General features: G+C 34.1%; 2 protein-coding genes across 2 annotated transcripts; one reads left to right on the top strand and one right to left on the bottom strand.

Moving 5' to 3' along the window:
* The first annotated feature begins 17,500 nt into the window (after window positions 1-17,500).
* LOC145004630 (putative LRR receptor-like serine/threonine-protein kinase At2g16250) lies at window positions 17,501-21,905 on the top strand. The gene is made up of 4 exons (XM_078963585.1): window positions 17,501-20,064; window positions 20,200-20,328; window positions 20,805-20,827; window positions 20,993-21,905. The coding sequence occupies exons 1-4, from the start codon at window positions 18,197-18,199 to the stop codon at window positions 21,604-21,606; spliced, it is 2,634 nt and encodes an 877-aa protein (XP_078819711.1). The 5' UTR covers window positions 17,501-18,196; the 3' UTR covers window positions 21,607-21,905.
* A 279-nt stretch (window positions 21,906-22,184) lies between these two features.
* On the bottom strand, window positions 22,185-23,967 carry LOC145005340 (AP-3 complex subunit sigma-like). The gene is made up of 7 exons (XM_078964417.1): window positions 23,775-23,967; window positions 23,625-23,667; window positions 23,147-23,208; window positions 22,922-23,018; window positions 22,745-22,815; window positions 22,532-22,623; window positions 22,185-22,447 (listed from the first exon to the last, which is right to left on the bottom strand). The coding sequence occupies exons 1-7, from the start codon at window positions 23,841-23,843 to the stop codon at window positions 22,381-22,383; spliced, it is 501 nt and encodes a 166-aa protein (XP_078820543.1). The 5' UTR covers window positions 23,844-23,967; the 3' UTR covers window positions 22,185-22,380.
* Between the last annotated feature and the right edge of the window lie 780 nt (window positions 23,968-24,747).

Below are 24,747 nucleotides of genomic sequence, written 5' to 3'. Positions count from 1 at the left end.
GTAGTATGAAAAGTAGACTGCGAGTCACCATGAGCGTTCGCTCCAATCCGCAGTTAAAACATTACAAATGTGAAGTTTGTGTCAGAACAGATTTAGCCTCTATCATTCCTAGGCCTTGAAGAATACGATTAAAGGTTTTCTCAGGCAAAGCTTTCGTGAAGATGTCGGCTAATTGATCAGCGGATCTAACAAAGTTTATCTCAACATTACCATCTTCCACATGATCTTTGATGAAGTGATACCTCAGTGTTATATGATTTGCCTTTGAATGTTGCACCGGGTTGTGACAAATACGAATGACGCTCTCCGAATCGCAATATAGGGGTATTCGCTTCATGTTGATACCATAGTCGTGAAGCTAACTTTGAATCCAGATTACTTGTGAAGTGCAAGAGGCAACGTATATGTACTATGCTTCAGTAGTTGATAGGGTGACACAAGTTTGCTTTTTGGATTGACAACTTACATGTTTGCTATCAAGAAATTGACATCCTCCCGTTGTACTCTTTCGATCTAGACCGCAACCCCTAAGACCAGCATCCGAAAATACTTGCACAAAGAAACCTATACTTTAAGGGTACCATATTCCTAGTGAGGATGTTCGCTTGAGATACCTGAAGATATTCTTAACAACGGTCATGTGAGGTTCGAAAGGATTTGCTTGAAACCTGGCACAGTAGAAGACATAAAACATGATATCTGGATGATCAATAGTCAGATACATCAATGAGCCTATCATTTGATGATAGAGAGTCATATCAACAGTTGGCTTGTCTAGAGATGGTGTTAGTTTCGTTCTGAATGCCAGCGGAACATTCACATTCGAATATCCCATCATTCCAAATTTGAGAGTAAGGTCTTTGTATAAACCTCCCGATTGATGAGGATAACTTCCTAACTCTATCTTATATTCAAGCCAAGGAAAAAGTTAATCGGACCCATGGAGCTCATCTCAAATTTATTTTCCATCAACTTTCAGAACTCAGCTGTTAAGCAGGGGTTAGTTGATCCAAAGATGATGTCTTCAAAGTAAATTTGGACGATCATCAAGTTATCACCATCTTTCTTGTGAAAGAAGTCTGGGTCGACCAATCCCTATTTAAATTTAGCTTGTTTTAAAAAATGAGTTAGAGTTTCGTACCAAGCTCTTGGAGCTTGCTTTAGACCGTAAATTGCCTTGTCCATAATGTAACAGTGGGTTGGATACTTTTCATTTATGAACCTTGGTGGTTGCTCCACACAAATTATTTATTCTAGTTCCCCATTTAGGAACACACACTTGACATCCATCCGATAGACTTCAAAGTTCTTGTGTGCTGCGTAAGCTAGAAAGATACGAACAAATTCCAACCTTGCAATAGGTGCGAAGGTTTCTTCGTAGTCGATGCCTTCTTCCTGACAATATCCTTTTACTATGAGACACTTCTTGTTTCTTATCACATTACCTTCCTTATCCAGCTTGTTGCGAAATACCCATTTAAGACCAACAACGGATGTATCCTTTGGAGTAGGAATAAGTCTCCAAACTTTGTTTCGTTCGAATTCATTGAGCTCCTCCTGCATTGCTTGAATCCAATCAGAATGATCAAGAGCAATTTGAACATTGTAGGTTCAATCTTGGAGATAAATGAATTGAACGTGCAGTATTCTACTTTCAAAAATAAAGCAGTTCGCTTCGCTTTTTGTTGAGCTCTCGTAAGAACTCCTGAAAGACGGATCTCCTATAACTTGAGTTTTTGGATGATCTTTTGACAATTTAGCCAATGGAGGGTAATTAGGATCATATGTAGGATCCAATTTGACATTCACTTCTTCAAACTCAGACTGTACATCTGAATCATCATTTGTATTTTCATTCTCCCCCTCAAATGATGTATGAATATCTTCTTCTGGATTCAGATTCTCCACCCTGGAAAGGTGGTTCTTAGTTGATATTTGGGGTTTCATTTAGGTGAGGAGGTTGAAGTGGAACCCTCCCCCTGCAGTGTAGCATTCGCACCTGTTGATTGATGTAGAACTTTAGGTTCCTTCGGAGTAGGATGCTCATGTTCCATTTCTTTCACAGCATCATCAATGATTTTCTTCGGTTCGTCTTCCTTATTGTATGCTGTTTTGGACTCTGAGGAGATTGCATTTTCTAGCTCATCAATTAGGTTTAGGAACTCCTCATAAAGATCGGATAGTCGGATGGCAACATGATTCAATTTAGGAATGATCTCATGTGTTGGACTGTCATTCTTCTGAATCTTCTTCATGTAATTATCATCGAACATAACATAGTAGGTTTATTTTATCCTTTTGTACCTTTTTTGAGAACCATATATGCTTTAGAAGTTAAATAATACCCTAGGAAGATACCTTCACCAGCCTTCACATCGAATTTGTTCTTTTGCTCCTTTGAGTTAAAGATAAAGCACCTGGAACCAAAAACATGGAAAACTTGACATTCGTTTTGGATTATTAATAATATCATATGGGGTGACAGAGAATCGTTTATTAATAACGGATGTATTTTGGTTAAAGCAAACAATTCCTATCGCATTTTCCGATAAGTGAAGCGACAAATTTGTGAATGATATCATGGTCCTCGCAGCTTCGCATAACGAGCGGTTTCGTCTTTCAATGACTTTTTTTTGTTGAGGAGTAGAAGGAACCGAAAAATTATGCGAGACTCTTTTCGCAGTAAGAAATTCTTCAAACTCTTGGTTTTTGAATTCCAAACTGTTATCACAGCGAACGTTACGAACCAGCTTTCGCAGTTGTAGCTCTATCTGCTTTATAAAATCCTTGAGCTTTAAAGCGGCTTCTGAATTCTACTTAAGAAAATGTGCCCATGTGAATCTAGAAAAATCATCTACAATTACGAGAATATATTTGTTACCACCAATGCTTTCAATTGCAGAAGGACCAGAAAGGTGTACATGCAAAAGCTCAAGTGGTTCTATGACTTTCGTGTTCACAATCATAGGATGACTTATTTGGCTCTGTTTCCCCATTTCACAGGCTACACACAAATGATCTTTGTCATACTTCAGAAGATGAAGACCTCACACATGATCACCAAGAACAACGTTGTTGATGTCTTTGAAATTGAGATGCGAAAGTCTTCTGTGCCATAGCAAGCTATCATCAGTGGAAGCTTTCGTATTTAAGCAAATTGCATGCTTCCCTTTGATGGGTTTCAGATTGAGGGGATACGTTTCTCCTTTTTCATGTTCACTTTAACAGAACACTTCTGGTTGCTTTTTCAATAATTTCTGACCCTTCGTCGTCGAATGAAACTTTTAATCCTGTACCACTACTAACTGCGAAACACTAATGAGGTTGTGTTGCAATCCTTCCACGTACGTGGCTTTGCGAATTGAAAACTCTCCATTGGTTATCATCCCATAACCCTTGCATTCACCCGGTGAATTGTTGCCGTACTTCACTCTTCTTCCATCCTTCAGTGCTCTAAACTCTCGTAGTTCTTCCTTCCTGCGTGTCATGTGACACGAGAAACCACTATCAATGTATCATTCAGAGTCAAACTTCTCGTCATGTATTACCTACGAAAATTAAGCAAATTTAGGAACCTAAAGTTGTTTCGGCCCTCGTGAGGTTTTCACAGGAAACGAAATAGCAGGATCAACTAGATAAGTTCGTTTTATTAAGGTTGTTTTTATCTTTCTTTATGATTTGAAAAAAAATAATACTATTGCCTTTAAAGTTCATATCCTTAGTGGATAGTTTCTTTTGTTTGTTTTGGATTTTTTGTTTGACAAATCTCTTCTCTTCTCTCTTGTGATTAGATTCAAATCTTTTGATAGGAACTTTAGACTTCGAAGTTATTTTTCCTTTGCCTTTGACATCTTGCGAAGTCTCGACCGAATGTAAAACATTCTTTTTAGGAAAAAAAATAAGACTTGGTTTTCTGCACAGGTTTCAAATGATTTGGAAAGGATGGTTTTTGAAAAACTTTTTGATTCGAAACTTGTGGATAATGATTTAGTTGAAAACTCTTAGAGTTCACAGGTGAAGAGACTTTCTCATTTGGATTGGATTTTTCTCGATGAACAAAGTTGGGATTCTTATACTAGGTTTTGGCTTTCTGGTAGGGATTTCGATCTGAACAGACGATGTGTCACTTGGAACGTTCTTTGTTCCACCAAGGCTTCCATTTTCGTAGCTTGAATTGACTTTGTTTAGCGGTTCTGCTATGTAACTGCTCTTCGTTTTCCAAGAGGTCATTTTAGATAGACCCTTAGTTTCTTATGCATTCGTCACAGCCATCTTTGTTATCATCTTCAACCATGGATTTTAATTTAACTGTTTGATTTTTGTTCAGTCCTTTAGTTGTAAAAACTTGGTTAGGGACAGTTTGAACTTTTGGGAAAACAGTTGCCTTAGCTTTTAAAACTTTAGATTTATTTTCAGAAACACGTGCAAATTCAACTGAATTCTCAAAAATTAAACTCATAGCAGTCTACCTCATCCTCCATAGAGATTTCACTCATATCACTTTCATCGTCGAATTTAGAAATGTTTTTAACATCAAGTTTATTTTCTGAACTCAACTTGGTGCTTAATGAGTCAAACTTGTGTTCAATTTCAGATTTAATGTGTTCTTTTTCCTTTTCATCAAAAAGTTTTTTAAGCATGTTTTTGTGATCTTTGGACTTTATGGAAGATTTGATTTTGTTCATTCCTACTCTGTATGCATATGAGGTTTCGTCAGATGAGATGATGGATTCGCACCAGTAACAACCTGCGTCAATTTCGTCCTCTTCAAAATCGAGAAAGGGCAAAATCATCTTCTGAATTTTCTTTCCAATATCACAATTAAGATGCAACTGAGTAATATTAAAATAAAGTCTTTTGGAAATCAAACAAAATATGTTACGCTATTTTAAAAGACCTAAAGTATCTCTCTACAAATAAATTGGCTCATCCCTAGACCACCAACTTTTCAATCCACATGTGTCTCTCTTCACTTTTTGACAAAACCCTACCAAGTTGATCGGCCAAGTTAGAATTTGTTTAACGAGTTTGTTTTAGACTATCATTGAAACTTGAAAATGTGTATTTTAAGCCGTTCAATTCAGTTTCATAGCTAGACATAGGTATATTAAGAGATTCGAGGATAGAGCTTACCTTGTTGATCACCTGCTCGCAATTACTTATCTTGTCAAGAACTGATTTCGCAGGGAAACAGCTATCAGCGCTACGTCCACCATCTATTGCATAGCCCCTCATCTCTGACACTTAACTGGTAACCATCAAACACCTTCCATCAAATTGAAAAACTTCATTCTTCACCACGAAGCTTCATCCATGAGTAAGTCTACGAACCTCTTCATCTTCTGAGTCAGTCGACCGAACCTCAACTCTACAAACTCGTCTTCAGCTTTGTTTTCCTGCACAATCAAAGCAAGCATGGTGTTATTAGCGTTCTTCTTCCTTTTGATATCCTCCAACTTTTGTAGATAGTATGTCACGTCATCCTCTCCCTCCTTCTCATTCATTCTTCTCAGCATGCATTCCTTGGCCAGATGGTTTTTGCCGTGATAGTAATTACAATCATAGTCGGAGTCCCCTATAAGCTTTTTATCCTTCTTTACTTCTTCTTTTTGAGAGTTATTCGCACTCTCCTCCTTTACCTTTTCAGAGCTATAACTGCCCTGCCATTTTCGGTTCTTGTTATGACCGAAGTTCTTATTTGTGAATCTCTTTAGATTAGACACCATCATAGAAAATTCCTCATTAGAAAGTTCTTGACGTGTAGTTCACGTCCAATATTGTGCTTCATCATCCTACTGAGAAGATGATTATATCGATTGAAGGTTTGATCTAGACCCTCTTCATGCTTTTGTACAAACACTCTAAACTCTGAATGCAATAGAGTTTGAGTAGAATGCTCAAGATCAACATCCGTTGAGTACAGTTCCTTAAGCCTGTCCCAAATGGCTTTTGTTGTGTTGTAAGAACTTACCAAACGAAAGTTAACTGGTGGAAAAGTAAACCAAATGATCCTCTTTAACGTTGCTTATCAGTCTATCCTTCTCATCCCGTGATACGTCTTTTACATCAAGAAGAAGCATGTTGTAATCGGTAGAATCGGTCAAATAACATTGTCTTCAAGCCCTAAGACGTAATCTTCAAAGTGCATCGATCACACTTCATAATCATTGGGGAAATGAATAGGGATTCTGGTTGTAGATCCAATGTCGCTTGAAAGATTTATTGAGTTAACTTGAGAGTATTTTGACACGATTAAAGATCGATTAAAACTTGTATGAATCAGATGTGTAAACTAAAATGGTTTTTGGGTAATATAAAGATTAGAGTTCAACGTCAATAACAATGATGACGGCTAAACCAGATCCCATAATAGCGGAACCCTAAAAATTCTTTCAATAGAAGATATGTGTATAGATTACACAGTCTCCTGCTCTGATACCAATTGTTGAGAATTAAACTCTAAAGATCGAATAGATTCAAATAGGTAAAAACAATCAAAAACAGAATATTAATCAAGAATGTGTCAAATGATTAAAAGTCACAGCCTCAGAAGAGCTTGATGAAGAACTGCTATTGTAGAGGCTATGTAGGGTTTACAATGACATGATTAACTAATACATGATGCATGCATGCACCTTAAATAGTAAAACCCTAATCATTAATCATGGGTGGACAAGCCCAACTCGGGTATACAAACGACTATGTAAAAAGCCCAGAAGATGCAACACTTTAAACTCTAACAGGGTATTTTGGGGAAAACTCACTAATATTTGTGCTTACATAGTTGTTTTATTGTTCCAGGTATCATCGGCCATCATGGGAAGGCGAAGGTGTCACTGTACACATTCATCGGCAACAATGAAGATTCCTGCGTTTTCCTGTTACTTTGATTTTTAATAAATGTATATGAAATAAATGTTTTATCAATATTGGATTTATAATTCAGAGGATTTACTAAAATATAAATGAAAATTTTTGGTTGTGAAAAATGGGATGTTACACTTTGTTACTGATTTCTGATTGTAATGACATAGAACTTTTAAACACACATCAATTTAGTCTTGGTCGGGCCTAACACTATAAGTCAACACCAAATCATCGAGGGGCCCAAAGATATCTCTTTTCCTATTAGGGCAAATGGAACGAATAAACTTTAATCTATATGCTTGCACCATTCACTCATCAAACCATGCACAGCAATACGTTTTATAACATCAAGTTACTGATTCGTTTACGCATTAACAATGCACAACTGACTTGTAAACCATAACTCATATATCTCTGTTTTCAGATTATAAGATATTATCTTCTCATAATTACTCGTGATAAATTCCATGAGTAATTCTTTGAGTGTGGGTTAATCTAATACTTACATCTCCATTTCTAAGTACTCATGAACATTGTAGCAATACTATTTTATGTCTAAAACTCTTTAGACAATCTATAATTCAATTCACAACAATCTTAATTACTACTCACTTCCAAAAGTATGATTGAATGTGGAGTTTGAATAATCGAATTAATCGGGAAGTAAAACATGCAAAATGAAACAAAAGAATAAACAATTGATAAAAGGTAGTAAACAAACTCATAAATAATTTTCTATTATTTAATCACCAAAAGTCAACTACATTTACTTTGTTACAAGTTTCAGACTAGCTATCTAACTAATATCATCTTTCATACCAATGCTCTTGGCATGGTGAATGTGTTTAGCCCTACTCAGACCCTTTTTTGAGTGGATCTGCATGATTCTCTTCAAATAATACCCTCTTCACTACGAGGTGACCTTCTTATAATCTATGTTTGATGAAATGGTATTTTCTGTCGATATATCTTGATCTGCCATGATCTCTTCGTTCCTTTGTCAAGGCAACCACTCCTTCATTATCACAGAAAATTTCCATTGGCTCCTTGATGGTTGGAAAAGCTCCAAGATCTCCGATGAAGTTATTCAACAAATTTTTTTCCTTCGATGCTTCTCTTGCCCTTATGTATTCTAATTCACAGGTAGAATCGGCCACTGTCTCTTGCTTAGAACTTTTCCAAGTAACAGCTCCTCCATTCAAGGTAAACACCCAACCAGATTGAGAACGAAAGTTATCTCTATCTATTTGAAAGCTGGCTTTACTATACCCAGTTACTGTTAATGTATCACTGACACCAAGTATTAGGATCGAGTCCTTAGTCCTTTGTAGATACTTGAGAATATTCTTAACTGCTATCCAATGAGATTTACCTGGATTTCCTTGATAACGAATGACCATGCTCAAAGCATAAGACATGTTGGGGTGAGTACATGTCATAGCCTACGTGATAGATCCTATAGCGAAAGCATATGGAATTCTACTCATTTATGATATCTGCTTCGGTACTTGGACTCTGAGTCTTACTCGGCTTGGTATTATTATTGATTGGCAGTTCTCCTTTCATGTAATTTTCCATACTAAAATGTTTTAGCACCTTTTCCAAATATGTACTTTGACTAAGTCCAATTAGCCTTTTACTTGTATCCCTTAGAATTCTTATCGCCAGAATATAAGCAGCCTCTCCTAGATCCTTCATAGCGAAACACTTTCCAAGCCAAGACTTAACTTCTTGCAAAGTTGGAATGTCGTTTCCTATATGAAGTATTTCATCAACATACAATACTAGGAAGTTTACTATACTCCCACTAGCTTTAACATATACACATGACTCATCTTTATTTCTAGGCAATCCAAACTCTTTGACCTTCTTGTCAAAGCAAAGATTCCATTTGCGAGAAGCTTGTTCCAACCCATAGATGGATTTCTCAAGTTTGCATACTCTATTTGGAAACTGTACATCAACAAAACCCTCAGGATAACTCATGTAAACATCCTCAGCCAACTTCCCATTAAGGAAAGCGGTTTTTACATCCATTTTCCAAATTTCATAGTCATGAAAGGTAGCTATGGCTAGCATGATCCTAATAGATTTTATCTTAGCCACTAGTGAGAAGGTCTCATCATAGTCAACCCTTGGGGTTTGAGTAAAGCCCTTCACAACCAGTCGTGCTTTGAATGTGTGCTCATTACCATCCATGTTGATCTTCTTCTTGAAGATCCATTTGCAACCAACTGTCTTCTGATCAGGTTGTTGATCAACCAAAGTCCAAACTAGGTTGTCATACATGTACTTGATCTTGTTATCCATTGCCTTTTTCCATTTGGCTGCCTCAGGGCCTACCATTGCTTCTTTGTAGTTAGTAGGTTCATCTAAATTTACCAGTATACTATCAGTGATAAACATATCACTATCTATAGTTATATAGAAACCATAGAACTTAGGTGTCATGCTAACTCTACTAGAACGCCTAAGAGGTAATGACTTGTCAATTGGTTCAACTGGAATATCTTCCTATGCTTGAACCTTGGTGTCTTCAAAGGTTCCTTCATTGTTTGATTCTTGAATCTATTCAAGGTCAATGGTACTCCTACTGTCCTTTTTGCATATGAGCTCTCTCTTACGAAAGACTCATCTTCGTGCTACAAAGACCAAGTTCTCACTAGGTCGATAGAACAAATATCCTAAGGACTTGTGTGGGTAGCAAATGAAAATACATCTCTCACTACGAGGTTTACGCTTGTCGTAAGTCTCTCATCTAACGAAAGCTTCATAACCCTAAACCATGATATGTGCTAACGAGGGAACCTTTCCTGTCCACATCTTGTGAGGTGTTTTGGAAACTTTCTTAGTTGGGACAAGATTAAGAATATGGGTGACCATCTCTAAGGCATACCCCCAGAATGAAATTGGAAGAGAAGCTCGACTCATCATGGAACAAACCATGTCCAACAAGGTTTGATTGCACCTCTCAACTACACCATTAAGTTGTGGTGTCCTTGGAGGGGTCAATAGTGAAACTATTCCACATTCCTTGAAATATTTATGGAACTTGATACTAAGATACTCTCCACCTCTATCTGATCGTAGCATCTTTATCTTCCTGCTTAATTGATTCTCGACTTTATGTTTAAATTCTTTGAACTTTTCAAAGGTTTCTGACTTATGCTTGATTAAATAGATATAACCATATCTGCTATAATCATCAGTGAAAGTCACATAGAATCGATTATCATCCCTTGTGGATGATCTAAAGGATCCACACACATCTATGTGTATGATGCCCAACCAACCTTCATATATTTCACAAGATCATATGAAAGTTGATTTTGTCATCTTACCCAAAAGACAAGATTCACATGCATCATCTGACCTTAGCTCAAATGATTGCAACGCTCCATCCTTTTGGAGTTTGGCGATGCATTTTTTGTTGATGTATCCAAGACAACAATTCCACAAGCATGCTTTGCCTATAGAATTAGACGAATCAATTTGAAACACTCTATTGCCTAAATTTTCTACACACATCACAATTTCATACACACCATCACAAGGTAAAGCTTCAAAATAAAAAACACCATTTTTGTAAGTAGAAATAGAACCACTCAAATCATTAAAGGAATATCTAAATCCTTGTATGAACAATGCATGAAAAGAGATAATGTTTCTTTTCATTTCTGATGAGTAGAAACAATTCATAAAATATAAACTAACAACCTTACTAAGCACTGGAATATAAAATTCAATCTTGGTAATAGGTGAAGAGCGCCTATCCGCCTTGATCAAGTTCATTCTCCACCTTCTCACTTCTTCTTGCCCCGTGCAAATCAGAACATATGTGAAATCCAGATCCTATATCAAGGACCCAAGAACTAGAAGATGATGATTTATTAGATGAAATAGTGTATTAAAGTTATATGGTTAATTATACTTTAACATCATGTTATAGTTATTTCAAAATTCCTTCTAGTTACTTAAGACAATTCATATGAAATCTTGGTTTAATGTTTGTTTTCGAAATTATTTAAAATCATTCCAATGGTAGATCACCATTGGAATCACTAATTTCAATCATAATATCAATGAATCGCATGCAATTATAACTAAAATGCATATTGGAATCCATATATACATTAACCAATCTAAATTAGAATCCACAAATACATCTATAACTCAGTCTATAAGTCAAGTATGCCTACGTACATGTCATTCATATGATTTGGGTTCAAATAACCCAATTTCATCATTAGAGCTGAAATTTAACCCTCAGTTGAATGAATGGAAACCTCAAGATGATCTAGAGTGTATTTAAAGAATTTGAATTAACTCAAAACATCAAATGATTTCATGAATTCAGATTTGGAGTTGGAGCCAAACCATAGATTGAATTCGAGCATAGGAATAATGAGATTATACATCAATGCGTTAGTAGTTTATCCCTAGGTTCAACCTTCTTAAGCTTTCAAACATAACTCAAATTCTATTTATAAATGCTTGGAATTGAAACGATAGGGTTCTCTCATACTCACTTGTTGATCTATATATCAAATGGAAGACAAAATGTAACATCCTATTTTGGGATGTTTCTTAATGCAGGATTTGTGGACCATAATTCAAACATGTAAGGAATTGGGTTTTAAGGGAATGGAGTTTAGACTCTATTGGATGTTGATGGTGTTAGATAACTAATTTAACCATTGGATTGTTTGTTGGAAGCTGAGGGGTAAAATAGGAAAGGTAATGTTTCTGGCTTCTTGCATAAATTAATGATTTTAGTTCGAGATGTTTTTAGTCATGAGTAACTAAATAGAGTGGTGGGGCTTGTCGATACTTTTACATGGATATAAAGATCATCGAAAACAGAGTTGAAACGAAGAAGTTATGATTGTTTGAAGTTAGGAAAAGGGAGTCTGGTAGTACACAGGGTATACACAAGGGAGTAGGCAGGGTGTACATGCTAAGGGTGGGACATGTTTTTAGTGGAGTATGCAGGGCATACCTAAATTTACGCAGGGTGTAATTATGTAGTGTAAAAACTCTAATTTTAGGATTTTAAGCCCTATTTATAGTCTCTAACCCCTTGGGGGTCCTTCCTATCATTAGCTCCCACCCCTCTTGAGCCTCTAACTCGAAACCGTAGCCTTCTCTTACCTATTTTGATTATTGACATCATTTATGAGCTTATTTCTCCATTAAAAGGTGGAATCTTCAAGAACAAGGTGGTGACAAAGTGTATGGAAGAAGGATTCAAGCATCGACGCAGTAAGATCACAATATTTCTGGACCATTGTGAGTAAAAAGCTTCAAACTTGCTCATTAGTTTCATAGATCTTGTTGATTTTCATATTTGTCACTTTTTTGTTACTTTAGTGCATAAAGTTTAGATCTTGAAAGTTTGTGACCTTGTTATGGATAAAGTTGGAGACTTTATCCATCTAAACATCATATTGATTCAGAAGGTTGGAGACTTGGACTTAATGGATTAAGTTAAGAAAGATGCATTTTTGGTCCCTTTTAAGACTTAAAAACTAGATCATGTTTGTTTGGACCATTAAAATGGATAAAGTTGGAATCTTTATCCATTATAAAGCTATTAGGAACCAGATATGATGTCATGAGTGTTGCTCTTTATGGTTTAAGCTCTTATCGAAGAAAAGATTTTCAGACTGAAGGTCACTGCGTGGCCTTAGGTTGCCACGATGTGGCGATTGAGGATTTATCGTCTATTTTGTCTTTTGTGGGCCACGACATGGTCATGGATGGCCACGACAAGGAAGTTGACTTTTGAAGTTTGAATATTAAGACTCTTGCTACACTCTACCATTATTTAACTTTTAGGTCCTTAACTATGTCAAGTAGAGTCCTTTATCTTTATTTTTCCATTTTTAATCTAATACATTTTCAACAATTAAATATTCAAAAAAATTATTATTTAAACTTAACCAAATTACCAACTCCTTTATTATAGTTATTATTTATTATTTTACTATTTAACTTATTATTTAATTTAATTTTTTATTTTTTTCCCCAAAATCACGATGTTACACACAAATACATATTTGGAATCAGGATTAAACATCGAAGTTAAAGCAACTCAAATGTTTTCCATGAATGTTTTTATATTCATTTGGAGATCATGGTATCATTGGTTACATTCATGTCATTAAGATTAGAAAGACCGGAAGGATCGGTAAAATTCATAATAAAAGACACGGAAAAATATCTAAAACATATCAACTAATTTGAAGTATGTCATTTATTAAAATTAGAGTAGATTACATGAATGGTCCTTTGGTTTGGGGTAATCTATTGTTTGGTCTTTAACTCCTTTTTAACTAGGAATACTCATATGGTTTGGTTTGGTTTTGAATTTAGGTCATACCATGTCGGAAATTCTTTTATACCCTTATGTATTTATATCGTTTATTTATTATTTAATTTATTGGTACCACCAATATTACCCCCACCCCACCATTCAATGTTTAAAGTTCCGAATCCACGACTTGCACCCTCATTCACCTTGAACAACAACCACTAGTCATATATGAAAACCACCACTAATGAGCAAAAGAAAAACTAATGAAATCAAATAAAGGATATTCCAAATTCAAACGTGATCAACCTTCATGTTTCCTTTCCTAATGATGTGATGTTTATTGGCGATTGGTCCTCGATTAAGATTATTAACCATATTAGGATCCTTTGATGTTTCCGTCTTGCATCCACTTTAAAGTTAAATTTTTTCAAAAGCAATTTCTTTGGTATTTGTGTTGATAACCGAGAGATTTCTCGATCAATCAATCTTCTTAATTATGAAGCCGCTTATGTTCCATTTACATATATTAGTCTTCTAGTCAAATCTAACATGAACTTGCCCTTAATCGATCTCATATCATCCCACCAATTAAATGTTATACTTAATAATTGGAAATCAAACTCTTTCTTTTGGTATATATCTCTCATAAAGTTTCACTTTTTGTTAGTTCATCGAAGAATTAGGCTTGGAATAGTTCTTTCTTGGTTCAGTTGGAGCTTGACTAAAGTAAGTTGCTTCACTTGAAGAAAGCTCAATAATCATATTACTTTATCTCCAATTTTAAGGCACAAAGGAGTCACTATACGATCAATTTATTTTGTTTTATATATCATTGTAGGAGACTGTTGATCATGTTTTCATTAGTTGTTTGAACGTCTTTGAAATTTGGAATTGTGTTCTTTTCTGGTGCGATTGGATTTAGGGCCATCATTTTTGCTCCAACTATTCTTTAACCTTGTTGTCCCCTCACACAACTAAAAATCCAGGTTTCTTCATGCCCTGGTCTACTCGGTTTTTTGGTTGTTTGATAAACGAGGAATACAATACTACTAAAAAAGGTGAATATTTTTTCGATCAAAAATGACGGATGAAATTTAACTTAATTTGTTTATTTGGATACATAGAGCAAATATGTCTAGCTTAGATTGGACACAAATGGTATTGTTCCATTAGAGGTTCATATTTTTCTTATGTCACAAGTAGATATATGAAAGCAGCAGCTTTATCTATATAAACGATCATGTTTTGTCCATGCTAACATGCTCTAGTTTTTCTAATCTTTGTAACATATTGCTAGTTATCTTTTTTGTCTTTCCACTCATATATCTAATTATCTTATTACATTTATATTGTATATTGTATAATATTTAAATATGGTAGTGACTAGTGACAATTGTAAAGTACATCTATAAAGACCATAAATAATTGTGTTATAATTACCTTTTTAGACAACCGTGTTTGTAAATTTGGAGGTGGTCAACAAAGCCAAAACAATGACGAATCCCATTAAAACCAATTTATTACACCCTAACTAACTTTTTCCACTTAATGTTTTAAAAAGGCTTTTTTTATTGTTATTTTTTATACATTGATGGTGTCAGTTATAGCAAGGATGTACAGATCATTATTTGTTTTATGACTTATTAAACAATATTTTATATCATTGTTATGTATGATTTATGTAATGATATTATTAAAGTATGCTTATGTATATTACTCGTGATTAAGAGGATGCTTAAATTGTTTTGAAAATGAATTTATACTAATTATTTACAATCTAAATCTAAAATTGTAATAAGAAGTCTTTATTTCATGAAAACATTTTTTTTACAACATTCTTGTTTTTAGACTATTTATTTAGTGATATGGTTCTTACTATTAAAAAAAACCCATTTATATAAAAAATATTAGAAATTAAATATTTTTCTACTTTTGTTCTTATTATCTTCCTACTTATTTTAGATAGTGACAATTATCATTCAATTTAATTTAAATTTGACTGAGATATTAATCTTTTATACTTGTTATCATCTTAAATAATTAAGAAGAAAAATAGAAACAAAGATACAAAAATATTTAATTTCTCATAAAATGTATATTTTAGATTTATATGATAACTACAATAATATTATATCTTATATCAATAAATAAAATTTTAAATAAAAAAAATCACCACTTATTTGTCGAACGACAACTAAAATCTTTACAACTTACCATACAATCAATTTATTACTAATTATATAAAGAGCACAACATTAAATAATAATAAAACGTATTTAAACACTATCTTATATAACTTGTACTTTAGCAATTGTGAGAGTGACATTAGTAAAAGTGAGAACCACTTTTAGATATTTAAAAAGGGGGTTTAAAGGATCTGCTTTGAATAATCAAAGTTGTGGACCATTATCCTGCCACCATTTTCAATCCCTTTTGCCAACTATCTAACTCAGATTTTGTAACCACATCTGCAACCTTGGTTTGGTAAAAAAATATATCAAGAGCTTTAAAGATATTTACTTATAAATCAACCAATTTGTACTGTAATATATATTTAAAGGGTTCAAACGTATAAATAAAAATAGTTACTCTTAAATAAAAGGATACACATGAGTTAAACAAGGAAAAGTTATTAAAAGTATATCAGAATTTATATAACATCCTAAATAGTTTCATTTAGAATAATTCGATTTTATTATTATAATAAGTTATAATGATTATATCTTGTATAATAATTATTTATAGATTTTAGAAAGTAGTTGTACAAAAATGGTTGCAAGTCAAGTGCGCAAAAAGATAGTTTAAAAATGAGTAGAAAGTGTTCACTGTTCTAATAAAAATATATAAATATTGATAAAAAAAAATGTACATAATATGTGTTTCATATAATAATGAAATTCCAGTGACTATCTTACTAACTATTATAATAACATGGTGTCTTTGATAATTTTTAAAAGGTTAATCTTTTACAAAACTACAAATATATTGATCACAACTATTTATTATATTGATATGTTTTAATATTTCTTACACATTTAAGATTGTGATATTTATCATATTTAATAAAATTAATAAATTTTTTACATTTATTATCGTCTAAAAATGGTAGGAAAATATATAGAAATAATAAATAGGATGATATTTAATTTCTCATAAGTATTTCTATTTAACACTCTAATTATTATCTTCTGGTCATAAAATATAGTAATGTTGCAATTTTTAACAATGATGTATAGGGCGTGTTTGGAAAAAATAGTTGTTAGAGAGTAGCTGATAACGGATAACGGGTAGCTGTTAGTCAAAAATAATTTGAAGCTTTTAAATATGTAAAATTACATAAAAAAAATTGCTTAATATATATATATATATGGGGCAATTCTGAAAATTGGTTTAAAAAACTTAGTAAAGTTTTGTTTAACGCTACGTGAAGTAACTTTTAGATTTAAAACATTTTATTTAAACTAAAAACTAACGTTAATACTATGAAACAAAACTTTTTTGTTTAAGCCATAGTGTTTTGTCACAAATTATAAACTAGAAACTCTTAAACACTCTATGTCAAATACATCCATAGTGTTATTTTATACCTTTTAGATGTTAATTTTTTTAAAAACATAGAAATAGAAAAAGGTTTTTATAAAATTCAAAATTAAACCTTTTATTTTAGAAAAAAAAAATCATAAAACTAAAAGCTACTTCTATGATCTTTAGATTTTAGTTTTTATATTTCAATTTTTGAGCTTTATTCATGTTTTTATTATATAATTCTATAGTTTTTTAAAAACCTACAATTAGTTTTTTAAAAATTTCCATACAACAAAAATAAAAATAAATACAACATCTAATTTTTGCTATACAATCAGTTTTTGTCATAAATGTCTTAAATCATAATTATATATTTATTTGTATGGTTTTTAGCCAACTTGTATCATGTGTTGTATTTTTTATTTAGGTCTAACATTCAAATCTCATATAAATGCAATTAAATATAATATAAAAATAAATTAAATTTATCGTTTCAAAAAAATAATAAATAATAAATAAATCATTATGAACAATATATTTGACTTTTATCCACAATAACATTTCAATTACAAAATGTAATCTATAATCTAACACCTTAATTAAATATATTTTCAATCATATATCACATTTATTCAAAACAAAACAAATTGTTCAATAGCATATAAATTTTAAATAAAAACATTAAATGATGTAATAATATATATAACATAACATAAAAATAATATAATAAGATTTAGACAATAATAGGTTAAATTCACCAAATCAAATATTTTTTTGGACGGATGCTGATCAGCTATACACACGGCCATCTGTATGTATATGTAGAAAGAGAAAATTGTTGGAGTGATTGATGAGTGAGAGAGAGAGAGAGAGAGAGAGAGAAGAGAGAGAAAGTAGCAGCAGAGATTTTGAGCTTAGCTACAGTCAACGTGCCCCACCGTACCGGATCTTTGACAACCCTCTTCACTCTCGGCGAACCGCTCGATAAACCACCGGAAATCTCATTTTCCGACGATCTCCACCGCCGGAGAAGATCACATCTTTGTTTTCAATTTCCTCCGGCATTCATGAATGTCAGAGGGTTTTGATACTCTGCGAGACCTTTCTGTCTCTAGATTCATCGTCTTTTCTCTCTAGGAAAAGCTTTATGGAGTAGCTCTTTGTTTAATTGTCTCTCCTTTTTACCTCCATTTTTTTATTCTTAAAAACTTTTTCTCTCTCCCTTTCGTCAACCGTAGGAACTGAAAGAAAGGCCAGAGAGAGAGAGAGAGAGAGAGAGAGTGAAAACTATTGCTGCTTTCGTTTCTCAGAATCGAGATTTCAGAGGTTTTGTGATCAATTCAAGGTATGACCAATGTGTTTCGCATCATAAATCTTGGTGAATCCCTAATTTTACTGCTCAATTTTGCATTGCCATTTTTGTTTACAATCGATGAAAATGTCAATGCGCATGAAGAAAGAGGTTTTTCGTCTTGAAAGATCGTAGTCATGGGAAGTAATTTTGTTGTATTATTGGTGCTGTCGTTGTTGTTCCACAGTACATTTGAACAACAGCAACAACCACCATCAGTTCCCACCAGATTTAGGGCAGAACGTGCAGCTCTGCTTCAACTCAGATCATCATTAGGGTTAAGATCACAACAATGGCCTATAAAATCTATTCCGTGTTTCAATTGGGTCGGAATCTCATGTCAGAACGGCAGTGTTACCGGAATCAACATTTCAGGGTTTAAGCGAACACGAGCTGGAAGAAAAAACCCTCAATTTGCAGTCGATTCACTTGCGAATTTAACCAATTTGGTGTCCTTCAACGCTTCTCGATTCACTCTACCTGGTTCAATCCCTAACGGATTAGGGCTTCAACTTCAAACGCTTCAAGTTCTTGATCTTAGATTCTGTCAAATCTCCGGTGCAATTCCTTCTACTCTCGGGAACTTATCTAATCTTCATGAATTATATCTATCAGATAACTCTCTCACAGGCACCATTCCATCAACTTTAGGTCAATTATCGAATCTTTCAGTTCTCGATCTATCCAGAAACTCCCTCACCGGATTAATCCCTTCATCATTCGGATCATTATCCAATCTCTCTTCACTCGACATGTCTCTAAACTACTTATCAGGAATCATCCCAGAAGCTTTCGGCAACCTCCCAAATCTTTCCTTCCTAAATCTTTCTGGTAACAGCCTTTCGTCTCCAATCCCCACACAATTTTCCAACATCACCACCTTAACTGTTCTTGATCTGAGCTCCAATACATTCTCCGGCGAACTACCACCAGAGCTCACAAGATTAAACAACTTGCAGAGATTATCACTCGGGAACAATTTACTTTCGGGTAACTTATCAAGCAATCTGCTTTCACTTCCTAGTTTGATTTTCCTCGATGTTTCTGACAACAATCTCACTGGTTCTTTACCTAATCTTGATTTCAACCCTAATGTCACATCCGGGATGTTAAATCTTTCGCATAACATGTTTTATGGTGGGATCACTTCCATTTTGAGAAAATTCAATTCAGTGGACCTTTCATACAATTACTTCATGGGAACAGTTCCAAATTATGAAAGATTCACAAATTTAACAAAAAACTGTTTAAGAAACGCAACAACTCAGCGAACTGTTCGACAATGTGCAACATTCTATTCGCTCATCGGACTTCCATTTGACAATTTCGGCCTCCCGAACGGCACCCTACCGCCACCGGAAACCGCCAGTAAATCCAACAAACGGTGGATCATACTGGCGGCGGTTTTGGGCGGTGTTGGCATCCTCGTCCTCCTTGCAATCATCATGATACTGGTGGTCGTATGTTGCCGGAAAAGACGCGCCGCTAGTCCAAGAAGAACCGGGGTGGGACCGGCTCCCGCCGCCACCACCGCCGCCGCACCGCCACCTTCCGGGGTGGATTTTTCCAGTCTGGGAGAATCTTTCACTTACCAGCAGATTGTTGCAGCCACTGGTGATTTCAGTGATGAGAATTTGATAAAAAACGGACATTCGGGTGATCTTTTTAGTGGTGTTCTTGAAGGTGGGATACAAATAATTGTGAAAAGATTTGACTTAGAGTCAGTAAAAGATGGGTATATGATGGAATTGGATTTGTTTAGCAAGATTTCACATCCCCGATTGGTGCCACTTTTGGGGCATTGTTTGGAGGGCGAAAATGGAAAGTTTTTGATATATAAATACATGCCAAATGGCGATTTGTCGGGTGCTTTGTATAGAAAAAGTGATTCAGATGATGATAGTTTACAGTCGTTGGATTGGATCACAAGATTGAAGATTGCATTAGGGGCAGCTGAAGGACTTTCTTACCTTCATCATGAATGTACTCCACCTCTTGTTCACAGGTATAACAAAAAATATATATATATTTATTTATTTCAATCATGTCATATATTTGACCTTTTAATGTGTTTTATACAAGGTTACATGTAATGGTGTGTTTAATTTTAATTTTAAATTTTTGTTTTTGGTGATTGAAGAGATGTTCAAGCAAGCAGTATACTTCTTGATGATAAATATGAAGTGAGATTAGGGAGTTTAAGTGAAGTTTGTCCTCAAGAAGGAGAAAGTCATTCAAATCGTTTCACAAGGATGCTAAGATTACCACAGTAAGTTTTTTTTTTTTTTTTTTAAATCTCATTAACCTAATTTGATATTTCTTGTTTTAGAATCTAGAAAAGTATCTTTTTATATGCCGAATGAAGTTTTTTTATGTTTAGGGTATGATTTGATATCAAGATCTTTATTTAGAAACTTCTTGTTTAAAGTTTAAACACGTTGTTTATGTTTATGTTTATGTTTATGTTTATGTATCGTTTAAGGAAACATATAATACGTATAAAAGTATGCAAGTTTAAGAGAACTTTCCTCCTAAAGTAGAAAACTAGATATCGCATTTTTATATCATAAATTCACGATTATAATTTATACACAAACTTTGATTATATGATTACATCATTTTTTGTACGAGTTTTATATATGAATTCTCATCCCCTTGCCCTAATGTTTTAGGTTTTTTTTTTTTAATTGCAATAATTATTTAATTTTAGATTTTAACCGAAAATTTTCTCTTGGTTTCATGCAGGACATCTGAACAAGGTGCTTCCGGTAAGTTTCTATTTTTTTTTTTTTCATTTTGTAATATTTTTTAGCAAGAAATAGCAACGTGCTTTCGTTGATTTTTTTCTTATAATTTATAACTACCTATAATTAGTAGTTTTTATAATAAGAAAAAAATAAAAAATTCTAAAAAAGTTGTGTGTGTGTGTTTAGGTGTGGGGACCGCAACATGTGCGTATGACGTGTACTGTTTTGGGAAAGTATTGCTTGAGTTAGTAACGGGCAAAATGGGAATTAGTGCAACAAATGATCCAACAACAAACACAAAAGATTTACTAGAAACAATCCTTCCATACATCAACATATACGATAAAGAACTTGTGACCAACATTGTGGACCCCTCGTTGATCATAGATGAAGATTTACTCGAAGAAGTGTGGGCCATGGCGGTGGTGGCTCGATCTTGCCTCAACCCTAAGCCCGCCAGACGGCCGCTAATGAGATACATTTTGAAAGCTTTGGAGAATCCATTGAAGGTGGTGAGAGAAGAAAGTGGAAGCTCCGCTAGGTTGAGGACACCCTCTTCTAGAGGATCGTGGAATGCCGCTTTGTTTAGTAGCTGGCGGAATAGCTCCACCGAGATGGCGGCGGCGGTCGTGGCGGGGCCGAGTAGTTTGAAACAGTCCGGGACCACCGGGTCTCAGTCTCAAGGAAGTGGTGGTGGTTATAATGGTGGTGGTGGTGGTGGTGATTCGAAGAGGTCGAAGGATGTGTTTCCTGAGCCGTTGGATGTGCAAGATGAGGAGAGATCCAATGGTGGGTATTGATGTGGATGATTATATAGAAAAGAGATGATTTGTTTTTTCTTTTTTTAAATTGGGTATACAAGAGATAGAAGTTATAACATTTGTTTCTGGTTTTTTTTTTTTTTCTTTTTGGTTTTGTTTGTTGTTGAAGGGTCAAGGGGGGCTTGTTTTGTTGTTTATGGGTGGAAGGAAGCAAGCGATTTTTGTTTGTAATTGGTGGTTTTGGTTGGGATCTTGTGGAATTGTAAATTGTAATGGATTTTGTTTTGAACCATTTTTTGGTGAGAAACAAATTGACATAATTACCGGTTTTTCTTTTCTTTCTTCCTTGTTTGTTTTGTTACACACATCATGACATAACAAGTATCTTATAACATGCATCGAACTGAGACTGATATAGATTGTACTATACCTGCATTTGATATGCATTGAGCTGTGACTAATATATGACATAACAGGTGACATGCAGACTAGTATATGACATGCATCGAAATGAGATTGGTTGTACTGTGTATCTGATATGCATCGAAGTTTGACATATAACATGACATGCATTAGACTGAAGACGACTACATGACATAACAGGTTTTCGACATATATGAGACTACAACTGATTTTAAATAGCAAAAAATTGAATTTTGAGATGGGATTTGGGATCTTGTTCTTGATTTGTGTGCTAAAGACATAAATACCATTTTCATCTTTAACATTGAACTAGTCTTTATAAGATTACAGAAGAAAAATAAAACATATTTATTATTTTCCACACGCAAATAAAAAACATAAATATTTCCATTATCGCCCTTGCCAACCAGATATCGACTTTGAAACTCGAAGGATTGAATTCTGGCTCTTCTCCAATCTGGTTTCAATACGTGTTAGTATATGTATATATGTATATATGTATATGTATACACATACTAAGAAAGAGAAAGAGAGAGATGACCCAGATATGTCATTGACTGCTTTGACAATTTCAGATGAGTTCATTTCAACAACTTGACCTCCCAAAATAATTTCATCAAGAATAGTATGTACCTGAAATTAAATTTCATTATTATTTTTTTTATTGTTTTTGGTTTTAATAAAAGATAATAACAATCATTCTCAAGGTCTGAATGAGTGAAGCAAAAAAAAAAAAAAAAAAAAAAAAATTAACCTTGTTGAAATTGAAGACTATATCGAGTTCACAGACATTACTGAAACATTTGTCTAATGTCTCCACAAATACTGAAATTCAAGACATTGAAGAAACATTATAACTATATTAAACGGGATAATGTTGTCTCTTTTTTTTTATTTAATTTGAAAGGGGAAAGTAATTTAAGATATATACCTTGCATAAGATCAAGAATTGCAAGCTCATTTTCAGAATCATCAAATATGACAATGAAGTACAATGTAGCAAAAGTCTTGTATACAAGTCGCATATCCTGCAAGAAGAAAGGATTATTATTTGATTATATGATAAAGATTTCACCTAAGAATAATATGATCAAATACATTCCTTGTATACTGAAATTTAAAACTTAATTGTGAATCCAAAAGAAGCACAACATACCTTTCCAAAAGTAGAATCTGCTTGAACAAAATTGCTCACATTCTCTGCTCTACTGCATAGAACTGTATTCAAATTTCAAACAAATTAAACCCCTTCTATATACCAATTCGATTAAACAACTTGGTCATTAGGGCACAAAGTTTTCTGACAAGAGAAAAGATCAAATTCATATGATTTGTGAAATCTAGATCGAAGAAGCTAACCAAAGAAACCAAGGTACTGATATTTCCCTAATTAGAAGGCAACAGCTTCTAGGTTTACAAAGTCCATGAAATAGATTGTTCACTGATTGCATTATCGCATATTCATTATTCATGCAATCATGAAGATGAAACTCGAAGTAATATGATTTGGATCATTTTAGCGTGAGCAGAATTGGATCAGCCTAAACATCATATTCTGATTATTTTCCAATTCACATTCACAGCTTAACTAATTAGATATATTAAAGTAGTTACTCGTTGAAGAAAATACAAACCTCCATAGATGCTACGAATGATTTCTTCTTGTTTCTCCATAGGCTAACCTTGCATTTGACATCACAATCGATGATCAAGCAATTGGTAAAATGAATCGATTACTTGCAATTTTTTTTTCTATGTATGGAGACCAAAGGAAATTACAAAACCTGATAGTCGTAGAATTTGACGAGGCGAGGCTTGCCTTCGTCGTTCATTATAATCACCGCTCGTATCATCGCCTGCGATGACTGTTCTTCACTTTCCGACGCTGTGTTTTGTAAAGAAATCCAACGGAAAATTACTGTTTGTAAATCCTAATTCCTAAATCAATATCATGTTCAAAATTTGAGCTTTATGGTGTGAAGCTATCACTAAAATTAAACATATTTGGATCTTGGAGGCTAGAAAAGTATATTTTCAATTTCTCTTGTAAATAAAATATGACTGATTACTTCAATTAAAATACCTAGCAATAAGTAAATCCATAAAATAATAAATAGCTTTTACTGGATATTGGAGAGATGTATTTATTTCCTAAACATATTTTATGTTAAATTTCTAGTCCATTTTTCACTCAATTGTGAAATAGGTTAAAAGGAATGGTGGTAGAAGAAGATGTAGAGCTCCAAATTACTTTTACATAGTTTTGCCATATAAAAGGGTTGGTGAGAGAGAGAGAGAGAGAGAGAGAGAGAGAGAGAGAGAGAGAGAGAGAGAGAGAGAGAGAGAGAGAGAGAGAGAGAGAGAGAGAGAGAGAGAGCGAGTTGGGTTGCCAAGCTTAACATGTCGAGCTCAAGGGGCGGTATGCGCCGAGACATATTGTTGGTGATTAGTGTTATCAATACATTTAGTGTAGTCAAGATTCAATTTGAGACAAATTGAGTTCCATTTGGTTATATTATGAAACATGAGGTATGAAGTGCACACTCAAATAACTAAAAAGATCTCGGCAACATGAGGTTTGGGGGAAATGCCCCTTGTAAGATTCCAATGGGCATTGTCCTTGAAGGGGTCTAGAGGCAGCGCCTCTAGCGATCCAAGGGACTGAGCCTTAACTAGGGGTGTCACCGATCGAATTTGAATTAGACAAGTAAATTCAAATTGATTTTTTTTATTATCCCAAATCATGATTTCGTGACA

Source organism: Lactuca saligna, chromosome 7 (genome assembly GCF_052625555.1).
Source record: "Lactuca saligna cultivar CGN05327 chromosome 7, ASM5262555v1, whole genome shotgun sequence".
Classification (NCBI taxonomy): domain Eukaryota; kingdom Viridiplantae; phylum Streptophyta; class Magnoliopsida; order Asterales; family Asteraceae; genus Lactuca; species Lactuca saligna.
The sequence above is the reverse complement of the archived record's forward strand: the minus strand, read 5'-3'. Positions and strand labels throughout refer to the sequence as shown.

Coding starts and splice junctions, on each gene's coding strand:
- LOC145004630 (XM_078963585.1), top strand. CDS start 18,197: ATGGGAAGTAATTTTGTTGTATTATTGGTGCTGTCGTTGTTGTTCCAC. Junction 20,065..20,199: donor ACTCCACCTCTTGTTCACAG/GTATAACAAAAA, acceptor TGGTGATTGAAG/AGATGTTCAAGCAAGCAGTA. Junction 20,828..20,992: donor ATCTGAACAAGGTGCTTCCG/GTAAGTTTCTAT, acceptor GTGTGTGTTTAG/GTGTGGGGACCGCAACATGT.
- LOC145005340 (XM_078964417.1), bottom strand. CDS start 23,843: ATGATACGAGCGGTGATTATAATGAACGACGAAGGCAAGCCTCGCCTC. Junction 22,624..22,744: donor TAGTCTTCAATTTCAACAAG/GTTAATTTTTTT, acceptor ATTTAATTTCAG/GTACATACTATTCTTGATGA. Junction 22,448..22,531: donor GCAGTCAATGACATATCTGG/GTCATCTCTCTC, acceptor TATTGAAACCAG/ATTGGAGAAGAGCCAGAATT.